At 44.4% G+C, this 16103-nt stretch overlaps 1 protein-coding gene across 5 annotated transcripts in view; it reads left to right on the top strand.

The window, feature by feature from the left end:
• BBS9 (Bardet-Biedl syndrome 9) overlaps positions 1-16103 on the top strand; it is a 1968820-nt gene that overhangs the window by 868548 nt on the left and 1084169 nt on the right. For all 5 annotated transcript variants that reach the window (XM_078688232.1, XM_078688235.1, XM_078688233.1 and 2 more), the window contains one exon: positions 10833-10973. In XM_078688232.1, coding sequence (XP_078544358.1) covers positions 10833-10973 — 141 coding nt within the window. The remainder of the gene's footprint in view (positions 1-10832; positions 10974-16103) is intronic.

Raw genomic sequence — 16103 nt, 5'->3', positions numbered from 1 at the left:
ATCTGTACTCACTCAGGGTGGGGCCAGGTGTGGGTTCAAAATGGTTGAGCCTTTTCCGTCTCGGAGGCTCTGATTGCACGGCCAGCCAAGAGTCACTCTGGAAGTCCTGGATTCAAGCAGAAAAGCAGGTCTCAAGCAGCAGGGCAGTTTGCTGGGGGCACAGGCAGGCAGCAGGACAGACCTCTTGGTGTCGCAAGGCCGTCCAATAAAGTCCACACCAGGCCACAGGCAGCATGGCAGTTCAGTCACCATCTTCCTCAGGTCTAGAAGTAAACTGAAGAGTGGGTCTGAGAGTGTTATTTTCATACTTGGCACCACTTTGACGTAGAAGAAAACTCCCCCACAGAAGTGTCTAGAATGTCCTGCCTCCCTGCCCTGGTCCCAGGATGTCTGGAGGCACAAAATGCTAGTGTGAAGTTATTTGTGTGTGAGCTGAGGCATCTGCTTTGAAGTGCAAGTGGGGCTGTGCACAGCTCCGCCGCCTCCATCATGCCAACACCCCCTCCCCCTATTGTGTCACTGTTTAGGAGGAATACACAAAGGCCAACTGCCAATCACACCTAGTCATGTAACCCTGGAACAGGCTACAGGCACCAAATGGTTAGGACAAGAAAATGCCAACTTTCTAAAAGTGACAGTTTCAGAATTGTGACAAAAAATCTGACTTTACCATGAAAGAGGACTTTAAATTTCAATTCCTTAGAAAGCAAACATGACATGTATACCTGCTTCCAAGCAAAGGTTATCACTTATCAAATGTAATAAGGTAACCCAATGTGCTTTCTATGGGAGAGGTAGGCCTCACATTAGTGAAAAACTAATTTGTGAGATTTTCCCTACCACAACATGTAAAACATAAAAGTACATGTCCAGCATTTTAAATATACTGCACCCTGCCCTATTAGACATTAAGGGCATACCTTGGGGGTCACCTTTATGAGGGAATTATAGGCTTGGCAAGGGGTTTATTTTGCCAGGTCGAATTGGCAGTTAAAACTGTACACAGACTGTCATGGCAGGCCGGAGACGTGTTTAAAGGGGCTACTTAAGTGGGTACCACATTCAGTGCTGCAGGGGCCCACTAGAGACATTTTATTGTCCAGCCCTGGGTATATGGTATACCATTTTACTAGCGACTTATAAGTACATTAAATATGTCAATCAGGTGTAAGCCAATTTTACTATCTTTTAGGGGTGAGCACAAGCACTTTAGCACTGGTGCACAGATTCCTAAGCCTAACAAAAACAAATTCAACAAAAAAGGAGGGGAGAAGGCAAAAGATTTGCGTGAGACCACCGTAAGGCTGATAAATCTAACTAAGGTTATGAATAAGGGCTTAATTTGGGAGCTCTTAAAGACTATCATCAGAGGACATTTCCTAGAGTAGGAGGTCAGCTTTAACAAAATTTGTATTGCCGTGTGCTCCGAACTAGAGACTGAGTTGGCGGCTCTTGAAACATGGCATAAATATACTGTACCCCAAAAGTCTTGGAGGAAAGTCATGGTGCTGCCTAAGTATGTGCTTTATATATAAATAACACTGAAGTATACAAAAAGTGATGGATGGGATGCTTGAATTATTCTCACCCCACCCACTGGTAATTACTCAGGGCCAAATCCCAGTCCACTGTTATTTTGCACACCATGCCAACTCAGTTTTGTCCCAACCAAACACAAATCAGTTTTGATCCTGCTCCAATAGGAACAGTCCAGCCTGAACTGCAAGGCCAGGTCCTCCATGAACAGGAACACAAGCAACCTAGGATCAGTTAAGCTCTGATTAAGGATCATCAGTCAGGTATAGCTAAGTTCCAGTGCTTAGTTGTGCATGAAAAAATCGGAGTGTTCCATAAAGGGAATCTCCTTATAAATGTGTCCTCATCTTACTGTACCACAGCAGTGATACAGAAGTGGGCAGTTGGGAAATCAGAGTGAAGCTGTTGCGGTGGTGAAAGCACACTATTACTTATCTTGTGGGACTGCTTCAGCTAAGGAACTGCTGGGAAGAAGTTGTGTTGGTGATTGAGTAGTATGATATTGTCTTACCTAGGTACCTGGAGTTAATGCTCACGTTGTACCCAGTAAAAATGGTCTTTCCATTGACATACTGGCACTGTTGTTAGGTAGGCAAGCAGTAGCTGCCCACTGGAAGAGGTAAGTGGTATCAACAACGATATAACGGATGTGGCATTCCTTGGCCATGAACTAATTGAGAGCGGCTAGTATTCTGAAAAATAGACTGTAACTGTATGTAGGACGAATGAATTCGGAGACTTTAAATGCAATCAGTACCTCAGGGTGTTATTCCCTTGAAGATGTACCAATTAATCTTGCAGACTGGTGGAAGGGATAATCATGTTTAACTCTTGGGTCAGATACAGGCTTATGCAAATGGGGCACTAAGATCTAAGGATACACAGACTACGAAGGCGCGAGAGAGCCATTGAAAAGACCTAGGGCCATATGTATCAAATGCGAATTCTCAATATGGTATGTATTAAGCAAATGTGGTTCAAAATAAGGAATCGCACAATTTGCGATTCCTTATTTTGCGATTGCATTTAAGGAATCGCAAAATTTGCGATTCCTTAAATGCAATGTATCATGCAAAAAAATATTGCTAATTGTCCCTAAGGAATCGCAAATTACCACCAACTTCAAGTTGGTGGTAAGTTGCGAATTCCTTTCAAAAAGCAATTTTTTTTAAAACAAAATGTGCCATGTGACACTCATACATGCCCTTAGGGCATGTATGTGCGCCATATGTGCACACATGTCATTTTCAGGGGTGCAGCAGGGTGTCCTTTGGACACCCCTGCACCCTTGAAAATATTCTCAATGTGCGATTAGCTAATTGCTAATCTCACATTTCCCCTTCATTCCTATGGGCCTCCTGGCCCATAGAAATGAATGGGAAATTATTCCTTAATTGCGATTAGCACTTTGCTAATCGCAATTAAGGAATTTTAAGAAATCGCTAAAAAGAAGCTGATTTCTACATACATACCATTTTGCGATTTCTAAATAGCGATTCCTTAAAAATCGCTATTTAGAAATTGCAAAACGGAATGTTGATACATATGGCCCCTAGATAGGGCAGCGCCGGTTCTCGGAGGGATGGGTCCTAAGAGCTGTTGTGGGGGTGGACTACAAGATGTGGAGATATTTGATTTGTTAGTTAGGCTGCAAAGTCCACTTTGGGAATATTTGAGAGGTAGTAGGGGCTGTCCGTTCTTTCCCCTAAAAGAGGTATGCTGTTACTTGTCTATTTTGACCCTTGAAAATGTATTAACATTTTTTAAACCTAATTTTTTTTTTTTAAGTGCTTTTAGCTCCTGCCACTGGAAGTAGTTTTTTTAACGGGTCATATTTCTAGAGAGATTCACACATTAAGTATTTTGGATCAGTTAGTTACTATCCTAAGGTCCTTTGCCCTTTGTAGGAATCAGAACACAGAATACGCGGCGTAAGAACAACGCACAATAGACATTCAGCTACTTGATGTTTACTTCTCATCCGCCCTGATTTATCATCACCAAGCAGCTCCCTGGCGAGAAATATACAATGCCCTTTAGGCAATGTAATCACCCTCGCGCCAACTGGAGGAAACAGACTTTTTTTGTGTGCAGTTTTTGTATAGTGTGAACCTTCCCTAAGGGCATGGTAGCGGTTTACAAAGGAAGTAGGAGATGTTACACCTTTTTAGGCACAGGAAGATTAAGTAATTTGTCCAGAATCACAGGACTTTGAGTCAAGGCCAGGAATCGAACCTCAGTCCCGAGTTCTAAAATCAGCAACATACTTAGTACCCGCATCTCCCCTCCATAGTAGGAGTCCCTTTCTTCTGCTGGACTCTCTCACCTACTGCATCTTTCCCACCTTCCCTTTGTCCAGCACAGGGTCTACGGAACCCAGAGGCAGATGTATCATTGGAATTTTTAGTCGCAAAGCTGCGATTCGCAAAAAAGCAGCGTTTGCGACTAAAAATTTGCAAAACGGTATGTATTATGGAAATCGCATAGCAAAATGAAGGAATCGCAAAATTTGCGATTCCTTAATTTTGAGTAAGCATGTAAGGAATCGCCAATTGCGATTCCTTAAATGCTATGCAACAAGCATTCAATTTTTGTGATTTCGCCTCAAGAAATCGCAAATTACCACCAACTTCAAGTTGGTGGTAATTTGCGTTTTTTTTCACAAATGCACTTTTTGGCATTTGTGAAGGTGCCATATGGCGCACATACATGCCCTTAGGGCATGTATGTGCGCCATATAGGCACACATGTTCATTTCAGTGGTGCATCAGGGTGTCCTTATGACACCCTTGCACCCTTGAAATTATTCTCAATTTGCGATTCTCAAATTGAGAATCGCAAATTGATAATGACTTCACATTCGTTCCTATGGGACTACTGGCCCATAGAAATGAATGGGAAAGTATTCCTTAATTGCGATTTCGCAATTTGCTAATCGCAATTAATGAAAACTCAGAAATCGCTAAACAATTACGATTTTTTACATACATCCCTTTTTGCAATTCTCAAATAGCGATTCTCAAAAAATTGCTATTTGAGAATCGCAAAAGGGGATTTTCATACATGTACCCCTCAGTCACTACAAAAATGATGTCAGGGAAAACGACCAGAAGGAGAATCTACTTTAGAAAATATGTGGCATTTCTGAACATCTAGCCTAGTGCATTTACAAAAGGGTGGTTATGATGTGAATGTCCTTTCTGTATAAGGACGACGGTCGTGTTTAGGTGATGAAAGCTTGAATGGATGATAACATTCCCCAAACTTCGGTATGGAGCTACTGCTTTTTTGGACGTGACAGATTCACTCAAGGTGTCATTTGTGAGTCCTGTTTAAGTCAAGTGGAAGAGGTGTATGATTCGAAACTGACATAGAGGAAGCTTTTGGCTTTAAAATGCCCCCGTGTTGAGGGAGGGTATTAAAGGGGTATTTAGAAGCGAAGAAAGGCTTTCTTTTTGCTTTAGGACGTTTCCAAAGAAGTATATTCATGCATCCAAATGCCAAGAAGTATTTGATGTACAGGTTAATTTCATTTTACAGTAGTCATGTGATGTTTTGAACAGTATACACAAATGCGTTTACATCCTGTACCTTTAATAAGGAAGTAGGCATAGGCCGAACCCAGCACGCCATAATTTCAAGTTTAGAAAAAGTTTAGGATAACAACCATGTTACACAAACCAATTCCTGCATTTGAAATTATGACTTGCCGGGATTTGAGATTCCATTTTGGTTAAATGTCGCTTACAGGAAATGTACGTAAATTGCTTTACAAGACTTGAAAAACAGTATAAGTTCACTGCAGGACTGTATTTTTTCTTTGAATTTACGTTTTGCAGCTGCTTTGAGGCCACTTTAAGACTGGCCAGATGGAAATCTCTGGAATCGTGGTATTATGTTTAATTTAACCCCTTCCATGCGTCGGACGGCCAGCGGCCGTCCGACGTCACGGTGGGCGTGGGCGTGTGCAGAGGACGGCCGGGGGCCTTCCGAACCACGCCCACGCCATAAATCACCCGCACCGCGGCGTAATTTTCGCCGCGGTCAAGGGGTTAAGCTCATGTATATATTAGTTAAACAGAAACACTATCTTCTGAGAATAGCATTACATTTGCCATCATACCCTAATTTACGTTGCTACTGCTTTCTGAAGGGCATCGCTGCCGTTAATTTAGATTTTTTTCAACTTTCAAAAACTGAGTTTACCTAAAATTTCTATAATTTTAGAATGGATTGGCAGACCAACCAAGGTTTAAACCAAGGCCACATGCACCTTGATATGAGCACACCGTGCTAATTCTGTCTTCCTAGATGTGTTTGGTTTTGATTTTATTTAAAAATGTATAAAGCGCAACGAATGCCCAGAGCAAATGCGTGTGTGTTAAATATCTGTTTGAAAAAAACAGGTTTTTAAAGATTTTCTAAACATATTGAGGTTCGGACTACTTTTAATCGTGATGGGTAGACTGTTCCAGAGATTGGTCACTCTTACCAAAAAACATCTGCCCCTAAACAAACTTGTTTGAATCTGGGTGCTTGCAGCAACTTGTGACTGACCGATCTAAGATTCCTAGCAGGAGCATAGTATTTTATTCTGGAGGTCAGATAGAGTGGACCTCTACCGTGAAGTGCATTAAATGTAATGCATAATGCCTTAAAAGCTATTCTTTTCCGAACAGGCAGCCAATGGAGTGCCACCAGTCGCTGAGCCACTGGTTCATGCCTGGGAATATTTAAGATTAGTCTGGCCGCCGCATTCTGCAGACGTTGAAGCTTACTTCGATATTGCTTTTGGATTCCAAGATACAGTGCATTGCCATAGTCCAATTTGGATATTGCGAGGGCAATTACCACTGTTTTCTATGTCTCTGGGGGAATAAAAGCTCAGTTCTTTTTAATCAACTTAAGAGTAGCCCAGAACCTGGCTGTAAGAGCATTGACCTGACTATTAAATGCTAGCCGATCATCAAAAATCACCCCAAGATTTCTGACTTTGGAGACTGGTTGGGGACATTCACCCAAATCAGAGGGCCACCATGTAGGCGACCAACCCAGAGGATTAGTTCACAAAAGTAAGACCTCTGTCTTGCTACCATTTAGTTTCAGACAGTTGGCTTGCATCCAGCTATTCACTTTTGACATACAAGTGTTAAAGCGGTCTGCCACCTCGCTTTCGTTGTCGGTGATTGACACCACAATTTGTGTGTCATCGGCATAGCTAATTACTGAAAACCCAAACTGTCTGATTAAGGCTGCTAGAGGGGCCACATATACATTGAAGAGTGTAGGGCTCAAGGAAGATCCCTGAGGCACTCCACAATGTAAATGAAAGATTTGTGAGCTGGCACCTCCTAGCTCTACTCTGAATGATCGTTCATTCAAGTAGGATAGAAGTAGTTCTAGTGACAAGCTGCGCACACCCAGCTCAGACAGTTTAGAGATAAGGATATTATGATTGACGGTATCGAAGGCCGCCGATAGGTCTAGCAGTATCAAGGTGGCCTTCCCGCCTCCGTCCAAAGACTGCCTGAGCTCCTCACTAGCAATCACCAGGGCCGATTCAGTCCTGTGCCCTTCTCTGAATCCATTCTGAGAATGGTCCAATAGATTGTTTGAGGAGATGAAGGTGGAAAGTTGGATATTAAATATTTTCTTCGGGACCTTTGCACAGAATGGAATTCTAGAGATTGGTCGATAGTTGTTAGCATCGTCAGTGCTCAATTGAGGTTTTTTTAACAGAGGAAGCACCGATGCTCCTTTCCAAACCATTGGGAACTTTCCGAGCTGTATAATTCCCCTAAATATATCTGTTAGATGCGTACTAAGCTCTTCAGCACACAGTTGATAGATCTTGGGGGGACAAGGATCAGAGGGAGCTCCTGATTTAATTTCTTTAATGGTTTGAAAGATTTGGTCCCTACTGGGTGGGGTGAAAGAAAAATTCTGAGTGTCCATTATGGGGGAAGCGTTGGCAATGAGCTCAATAGGAGTGTTGCAGAAAGTGTCATAAATTACTTGCACTTTATCAACAAAAGCCTGGCCTAAAATATTACAGAAATGAGCATTATTATTCGGAATCGCTTTTTCGGGGATTTTTGCTAATTTTTTTACCGTCTTAAAGAGTTCTTTACTCGAGTTGTTGGCTACTGCGATCTTGTCCGAGTAGTACCTACTTTTTTCCTCCTTAATTAATTTTTTATAAGAGGACAAAGACTGCATATTTCTTTTTTGATTCTGTACTATAGTTCGATCTCCGTTGTTTTTCTGTCCTTCGACACAATTGTTTTTGGAGCCTTAGAGTCTCTGAAAACCAAGGTTCAGATGGTTTTTTCCTTTTTGTCGAAGAAATAAGATGAGGCGCAACTTTGTTGCCCGCCTGGGTAATCCAGTCGCTAAGTTTGTTGACCGCTAGGTCGATGTCTAGGTCAATGTCTAGCCCCGGATTAGGTGCATTCTTTTGGAGGGCGGTGTAGAAAAGGTCCCGATCCATTTTATCCCAGTTCCGATAGGAAAAAGATGGAGACGACACAGATTCACTATGTGGTTGAGCAGTGGTTTTAATTGAAAATATAATTGCTCTATAGTCAGACCATACCACTGGAAGAATTTTGTCGATATTGATCAGAGGATTGGACGTAAAAATACCATCCAAAGGGTGTCCCGCATCGTGGGTACATTCTTTAACCAACTGTTCCAAGCTCACCCCAGCCAGTGCCTCAACAAGGTCACCACTACTAGTACACAGGGAATTCTCGAGATGGTAATTAAAATCCCCTAAAATAGTATAACTAGCAGGTGAACAACCTTTACAATGCAACTTTTACCACGCAGTGCCTTTACGACGCAACTTTTACAACGCAAACCTTTACAACGCATTGCGCTGGGGGCGCTCTAGGATAGGGAATAGGTTTAATTTACTATCCAACACCTTCCCTACTATCCACGGGGACTGGAGTTGGAATAGTAAATTAAACAATTCACTATCCAGCGCCCAAAAGCACTATGCCTTGTAAAGGCATGCGTTGTAAAAACAGCGTTGTAAAGGCATGCGATGTAAAAGCATGCGTTGTAATGTCATACATCCTAACTAGCATAATGTGTGCTAGATTCTAAAAAAGGGGTGAGGATGTCAAGCAACGGGCGCTGAGCTTTAGGAGGGCGATAGATTAGGAGACCATTGAAAGAATCATTGTGGTTCAATAGAACCTGAAACTCAAGCAATTCACAAACAGATGAGGTGCCCAGTGAGGAAGCTTTCACTGAGATATCATTTTTTGCAATAATTGCCAGCCCCCCCCCCCTTGTTTATGTATCCTGTCGACTCTAGTAATTTGAAAGTTTGGGGGAAGAGCTGCTATTAGGTCTGGGTCTGAGGATTCATTGGCCCACGTTTCTGTAACAAAGGCTAAGTCTAGTTTGAGACTGTCAATCAGCTCGGCCATCTCCAAGTTTTGTTTAACTAAGGAGCGGGTGTTAACCTCTTCCATGCTCGTGACGGAACTGTTCCGTCACGAGCCACGGGTGGGCTGTGCTGGTGACGGAACAGTTCCGTCACGGCCCTGCCGTCGTGCCTGCGCGGCGCGAATTCTGCGCCTGCGCTGATGTTCTGAAGAATGGGCGGGGCCGTGACGGAACCGTTCCGTCACAAGCACAGCTCACCCGCGAGCCGTGACGGAGCGGTTCCATCACAAGCACGGAACCACCGCACGGCCGCCCCACCCCCTTAGCGCTGCAGCGGAATAGCCGCCGCAGCGAAGGGGTTAAGTAACATGGCCCTGAACTGTTTGCTAGACTCTTGCTGTGTTTGTCGATTCAAGGACAGCGACTGCCAGAAAGCGAAACCAAGATCACAGTAAGGGCACTTACTGGGCTCTATCAAAGGATCGATCCTAGGACAGCACAGAGGCTCAGAGTCAGGTTTCCACCCCCATAGCTCTTCACGGGAGTAAGAAATAGGTCCCGAAGTTATAAGGGCAGGGGTTCTGGCCCTCGGCCCGGGCCAGGCGCGGACGGGCACAGACGGGCTTGCCTTTGGCGCGCCTTCGGCACGCTGCGCGGGTCCACTGCGCGTATGCATAGCCTTGCCCTAAATAGCGTGAAGTGCCAGGACACTAGAGCGCTAACCGCGCTTCTGACTCCAGGGGGGCCCTCCGAGCAAACGGCACAAGCCGCGTCGGACCAGGGCCAAGGAGCAGCCGGAAATTATGTCACAGGTAGGCTTGTTCCCCACACTCTTGATTCGGACTCAGTGCAATTTTAAAAACAATGCTAAATACAATTGTAAAAATACAAGTGAAGTTGAGGCACGTTTGAATGGCAGCGCACACCGCAACTAACTTCAGGTTAGTTTGTGTCAGCCGCGCGTGCGCATAGACTTGCCCTAAATAGCGTCAAGTGCCAGGACGCTAGAGCGCTAACCGCGCTTCTGACTCCAGGGGGGCCCTCCAAGCAAACGGCACAAGCCGTGTCGGACCGGGGCCAAGGAGCAGCCGGAAATGATGTCACAGGTATGCTTGTTCCCCACACTCCCATTTCGGACTCAGTGCAATTTTAAAAACAATGCTAAATACAATTTTAAAAATACGAGTGAAGTTGAGGCAGGTTTGAATGGCAGCGCACACCGCAACTGACATCGGGTTAGATGTGTTGAATTTGTTGCTAGAATTAAAATGTGAAAATATTGCAAACGGTCACTGTACATGACAAGGCAGAAATGAATCACTGCTGTCAACTACTAAAAGATATTGATTATTATCAGCAGTATTTTATATTAGTTATTTTTAGGGCAGTAGCTATGTGTCAGTAGAAAAAGTAAGACATGCCTATCTACCATCTACCTGCTAAGTGTAGTTAAAATTTTGTCACGAAGCAGTTATTGAGTTTAACGGGTAGTGAGGGTCATGCCAAACTTGTTTGTCTCGTTTGCAGATGTTGTTTACAGTTAAGGTGTTAGCAGATGATTAAAAAACAAATAATCGTTAGTATATGTAACGGTTTTTACATCATTTTGCTGAGTGTGAACATCTCACTTCTTTAAAACTGTGGCTTTGTCATTGGTGTGATTTTCCATGTCATTGTCGGTATAAAAGGAGTTGGTGTCTACAGTGATAGAATTGTTTAGTAACATCTCAGGGCTACTGGCCCACTTTCCTTTTCAACCTATGTTTTGCGGCTATGAATTCATCTTTGTCTCTGTAGACTATTTCTTTATCCTAGACAGCCTCTTTGTATGTCACAGAGTTTAAACAGACTCCCATTGATACAATAAAATAATGACACCTATGTTTTCTTTTCAGGTGTGCCTCGGGTGATCCAGTGTAAATTTCGTCTCCCGCTAAAGTTGGTTTGCTTTCCTGTACAGCCTTCGAAAAATGCAAACCACAAATTAACCATTGATACCAACAAACCTCCTGTCAATCTTGCCAACCTCTTCCCAGGTAAGACTGCTTTTAACAGTGTAGCTGGCGCATCCAATATTAATTTGAATTCATAATGCACCCCTTATGGTTCAGCAACCAGAGGTATTTAATGAGGCAATTATCGTGCAAACATTCCGCCATTATTGAGTGCTCTAACAGTATTTCTATCAACTGAGTATTAAAATCCTGCGATCAATTGTTGTTGGTATTAATATGGTGGCTGCTTGACATATGTTAAAGAAAATTGGAAATTTGTTTACACACTGATTTTGTATAGATTTTGAATGAATGGTTCTTTGCAGATTCCCCAATTATAGTCCTGGAAATCTACCAATGCTTTAAGATTTCTTGGGTTGTACTCCTCTGTATTTACACTGGTGTAATGTCTGCAGGGCCGTGGGCAATCTGCATAAAGTAAACATACTCGAATTCGGCATAAGCACATGAAAGTGTTTTTCTTCTTATCTCCACTGTAGTGTGTTAGAGAGGTTTTAAGTTTGGGGACTGACCAGAAAAAGATGGGGATGGTCCTTCCTGTTGCAGATTTTGATAGATAGGTGTTTTTGGTTTGGGAGAGTATACTGTTGTGTATGTAGTCCAGCAGGCAGTGCAGTCTTTGCACACATATAAGTATAGCCTCTGTCTTTCAGTGCTGTTTCAAAATATTTCAATCTGTAAAGTTCCATCTAAAACCATTTAGTGTTAGGGAATTTTACCTGCTTACATATCTACTTTTCCTCTCCGCACCTCCTGCCCCCTCTCCCCCATGGAGATGCTCGACCTCTGCAAATCCTACCCTCACTGCTCACCCACTAATTTCCAGCCTCCCCCGGCCTCCAGCATCCCTGTCATACTGGGGACTAGCCGAACTCCCCGCTCACCTTGCTCACCTAGACCTCCTCCCCAACTCACAGCCATCCACTCCCTTCCACTCCCTAAAACTCCCCCGAAACCTCTTCACTGCATGCTTGTTAATTGTCGGTCCGCTGTGCGACATGCCACTGAAATATCAGAAACTATCCTTAGTGAATCCATCGACATTGCGTTCCTAACGGAAACCTGGCTCAAAGACCACTCGACAAGCATCCTGGACCTCCTAGCTCCTCCGGGCTATTCTATTCTCAGGAAAGACCGGCCCATCCGAATTGGCGGTGGTGTTGCCATCATCTTCAAAGAGGAACTACAAATTTCCCTTGTCAATAATACTAATTACTCCACCCTTGAATACCTTGAAGCTGAACTCAAAATTCACGGCTCCCAAACCATTCGCCTTCACAACATATATAACCCTCCCGGCAATACTCATCCCTTCGTTGATGAACTATCCAACATTCTTACACAATCCTCACTTTCGAATTCCCTCATCATTTTCCTGGGAGACTTTAACCTCCACTGGAATGAGCGCAGCGATCCCTCTATCACCCTCCTTTCCAACCTTCTCGAGATCAATGACCTAGAGCAACTCTGTCACTCCCCGACCCATTCCAAAGGAGCTATCCTAGATGCAATAATTACTAGCAAAGATCTAGCCCTCCTATCCAACATTGTTCCCATCGACTGGTCCGACCACCATCTCATACTGTTCTCTATAGCGGTCTCTGCCACTCCCCCGCCCACGAAAACCACTAAACCCTCGAAACTGGCCAGAAATTTGAATAATATCCCCCCGGATGTACTGGAATCCAAACTCCATGCCCAACTTCTCGCCATTCCGCCCTCACTTAACGCAAATGAACTTACTGAACACTACAACAAAGCAGTTACTGAAACCCTAGACCTCCTGGCCCCGCTTAAGCTCAAAAACCAAAGAACCGTCCCTTCCAAATCATGGTTTAATACGGAGCTTAACAATGAAAGACGCTCACTGAGACAGACGGAAAGAACATGGAGACTGCACCCTTCCCCCTTGCACCTAGCTCGCCTCAGACTTGCAAGATCCTCTTACAAAAAACACATCCTTAAACAAAAAGCATCCTTTTTCAGAACACAACTTGACCAAGCCAAAAACAGACCCAGAGAACTGTTCAACATTGTTCGCAATCAAACTTCAGCCGCTCCGCCTGTACTTATGGCCTCGACGTCGAGATGCGAAGAAATAGCCCTCTTTTTCTCTGAAAAAATTACAAAAATAGAGCAATCCTTCCTGCCGACTCTGACCCCTACCTCCATACTACACATCCCCCCTACCGCACCTGCTTCCTGCCCACTCCCCCCCACCCCCTCCACGACCCTCCATAATACTGATCTCACTCCCCCCCCCTTTCCCTCCACCCTCCAAGATTCTAATCCCCCCAACACTCACCCTAAAAATAACGCCGCTTGGCATAATTTCCAGCCAGTCACTGAAAGAGATGTCTTTGACATCATTGCAAAACTTAAACCCTCCTCCCACACTAAAAACCCCCTCCCTTCTAAACTTGTCCAAAACCTCAAACATATCATCACACCTGCCTGGACCTCGATCATTAACACCTCCCTAGCCACCGGCTGTGTCCCCACCTCCCTTCAACTGGGACAAATCACCCCCATTCTTAAAAACCCTACGGCTGACCCTAATGACCTCAACAACCTCCGTCCTATCTCCAACTTGCCCCTCCTCCCGAAAGCCCTTGAAAAATGTGTCCTTCTTCAGCTTGACAGACACATTGAACTTTTTAACTTACTTGACCCTCTTCAATCTGGCTTCAGGAAAGGCTGCAGCACCGAAACCGCCATGCTTAACATTATAGATGACATTCACCACTCCCTTGACAATGGCGAATCTAGCCTACTGATCCTCCTTGATCTCTCCGCAGCGTTCGATACCGTTAACCACTCTGTTCTTCTCAAAGTCCTTAAAGAACGATTCGGCCTTAATGGCATGACTCATAATTGGTGTGTCTCATACCTGCAGCACCGCGCTCAGCAAATTAAAATCCACAATTGCCTTTCGAACCCCTCCCCCATCTCTCTAGGAGTTCCACAAGGATCCATACTATCTCCCTCTCTCTTTAACCTCTTCATGGAACCTCTCACCCTCATTCTCAAACAAGCAGGGATTAACTATCACCTCTACGCTGATGATACACAACTCTACCATAAGATAAAAACCCATGCTGACATCCTCCACCTCAACAACACCCTCATCAAAATTCAAGCCTGGTTCCACTCGAACCATCTCAAACTTAACCCAAACAAAAACTGAAATTATTCTTTTCTCCCCAAAAAACAACCAGCTCCCCATTCAAAAGTGGATCACAGACCTTAACGCCCTCAACTGCTCCCTGTCCCTAGCCACCTCAGTCAAATCCTTGGGCATCTCCCTTGACAACCGACTAACTCTCAACGTTCACATCAACAACTCTGCCAAAGGAGCCCTCCTTACCCTCCGTAACCTTAAGAAAATTAAGCCCTTCATCCCAATTGATGACTTTAAACTGGCAGTCCAATCGCTTGCTCTATCGCGCATTGATTACGGCAATGCCATCCTCACCGGAATTCCCAAAACCCACCTGGCACCTCTTAAATCTGTGCTCAACCTCGCGGCTAGGCTTATCACGGACTGCAAACGATTTGACCACATCTCTCCCGCCCTTAAATCCCTTAAATGGCTCCCCATTGAAGGTAGATCCACATATTAAACCGCCTGCATTACGCACAAAATCCTCCACCAAAACACACCGGCATACCTCTCCAATAAACTGACCAAAGCAGGCTGCACGCGATCACTGAGAAGCTCCAACACCCTCCTACTTATCCCCCCCCTTCAGAAAAAGAATTCCACTCAGTCACGCTCCTTTTCAGGCAATGCCCCACTTATTTGGAATGCCCTCCCTAAAGACCTCCGCTGTAACCAGTCCTACCCCAGCTTCAAAAAAGAACTCAAATTTCTTCTCCTTAATTAATACTGGGGTTTCTAATCCCTCCCTGGTAGCCTCGCCCCTCTGCATCACCCCACCTATCTGCTCTGCATATGACTTGTGACCACCCGCCTGGCCAACTCCCTTTCCTTCTATCTGATCACCTTACCTTCCCTCCTCATGACAGTCAGTTCTCTTGCATGTTTTTGTATACCTGTGAGGCTTCCTGCCAAACTGTGACCGCTATGGAGTGGTGTGGCTCACTGGTTAGAGGCAGCAGGCCTGAGAGCAGAAGTCAGCCCGGGACCAGGGTTCAATTCCCGACGCGGCAGGGTCGTGGACCTTGGTCAACGGACTCGATAATTCTCGCTTCAGTGCTGACTATAATCAGGGGTTCCACTCGGCAACTCTGGGCATTAGCTTGCCTAATCTCCACAACGGCCCCACCAATTCCGGGGATGCCTGGCTCCACCTTGGGGACTCCCAGCAAGGGACCATCCCACAGGGAAAGCCAGGACGGGTTCCCCAGAGTTATACAGCGCCGGGACGCCCCGTTGCTGGGGCAGCTGTGCGCTTTACAAGTATACTACATTTACATTTACTACATTTACATATTTTGTATGACTCATAGTGTCTAGCAATTGTTTTTACTTTTTTATCTAGATGTCATGTATCCTATGTGGACTTGTTCTTTTATTATTCCGTTGTCTGTGCTTATACACACTGTACCTGTATGGAAACACCTTGTAAAGCGCTCTGATACTCCTGGGTCCAGCCAGCGCTATATAAAACCTCTTAAATAAATAAATAAAAATAAAAAAAATGAGGAAAGCCGGCGGATCAAATACAGTGGTTGTTGTCCATGATGAGAGGAATTTCAAATGTACAGAAAAAAAGCATCTGTCCATTTTGAATGTAGGGGCACCTTTGGGCTGAGTTCCTCTAGGATTGTTAAACTGATGCATGACTTATTGGCTCATCAAATGTGTTTGATGCCTGCAAGAAGATTAGATCAAGGCTGTCTCGGGCTTCTGTTGTAGGGGTATTTAATTGGAGGCAGAATCCTCGGTTTTCCCATCTCCTCAATCAACCATCAGTGTAAGAACTTTGAGGGGCATCAGCTCACATATTGTTCTCACCCAGAAGATTGGATTGCCTCCAGAAGATAACAAAGTGCTGAGCCAGGTCCATGAAATCTGCTAGAAACGTAACAAACATCTTCTTTGGAGGTTGGCAGACAGTTGCCCATATGCAATCAGAAGCTGCCCAGTAACACATTTGAAGAGTAGATGCTTAATGATTGCAAGTA

Source organism: Lissotriton helveticus, chromosome 4_1 (genome assembly GCF_964261635.1).
Source record: "Lissotriton helveticus chromosome 4_1, aLisHel1.1, whole genome shotgun sequence".
In the NCBI taxonomy this organism is placed as follows: domain Eukaryota; kingdom Metazoa; phylum Chordata; class Amphibia; order Caudata; family Salamandridae; genus Lissotriton; species Lissotriton helveticus.
This window is presented reverse-complemented; position numbering and strand designations above follow the sequence as displayed.